Here is a 498-nt window from a genome sequence, read left to right as displayed (position 1 = left end):
GGAATCCGTCATTGCCTACCTTGTGCGAGTAATGCTGATCCACGATTCTGGCCAGCCCGAAGTCACCGATCTTCAGCACCAGGTCCTCTGTGCTGATGAAAATATTGGCAGGCTTGAGGTCACGGTGGAGGACGTGTCTCCAGCCCCCGCAGCAGCTGGTACATGAAGAGCTTGGCGTGCTCCTCGGCGAGCTTCCCCTGCTCCAGCAGCCGCGCCAGGTCCGTCTCCATGTACTCCTGGACGATGTACACCACATTAAACTTGAAAAAATCCCCACGCAGGTTGGTCCCCTTCGGCCCCAACACCTCGTACACCTTCACGATGTTATCGTGGTCCAAGCGGCGGATGATTTTGATCTCCCGGAATGCGTGCTTCATGCTCCGCGCGTCGCCGATGGTGATCTTCTTCACTGCCACTTTGCGGCAGCTCTTGCTGTCGAGGGCTGACAGCACCAGCCCGTTGGCCCCCAAGCCCAGGGGACGAAAGGTAATGAAGCGG

The 498-nt window shown here is 58.2% G+C and overlaps 1 protein-coding gene across 1 annotated transcript; it reads right to left on the bottom strand.

Moving 5' to 3' along the window:
* Positions 1 to 19: 19 nt before the first annotated feature.
* Positions 20 to 497, bottom strand: LOC104512779 (mitogen-activated protein kinase 4-like; the record flags this gene model as incomplete). The annotated part of the gene is given in 2 exon segments (XM_010155887.1): positions 20 to 137; positions 139 to 497. Coding segments are annotated over 2 exon segments (477 nt in total), but the record flags the coding sequence as incomplete, so codon positions are not given.
* Between the last annotated feature and the right edge of the window lies 1 nt (position 498).

The sequence above is a fragment of the Eurypyga helias genome, unplaced genomic scaffold (genome assembly GCF_000690775.1).
Source record: "Eurypyga helias isolate BGI_N326 unplaced genomic scaffold, ASM69077v1 scaffold31447, whole genome shotgun sequence".
Taxonomy (NCBI): domain Eukaryota; kingdom Metazoa; phylum Chordata; class Aves; order Eurypygiformes; family Eurypygidae; genus Eurypyga; species Eurypyga helias.
The sequence above is the reverse complement of the archived record's forward strand: the minus strand, read 5'-3'. Positions and strand labels throughout refer to the sequence as shown.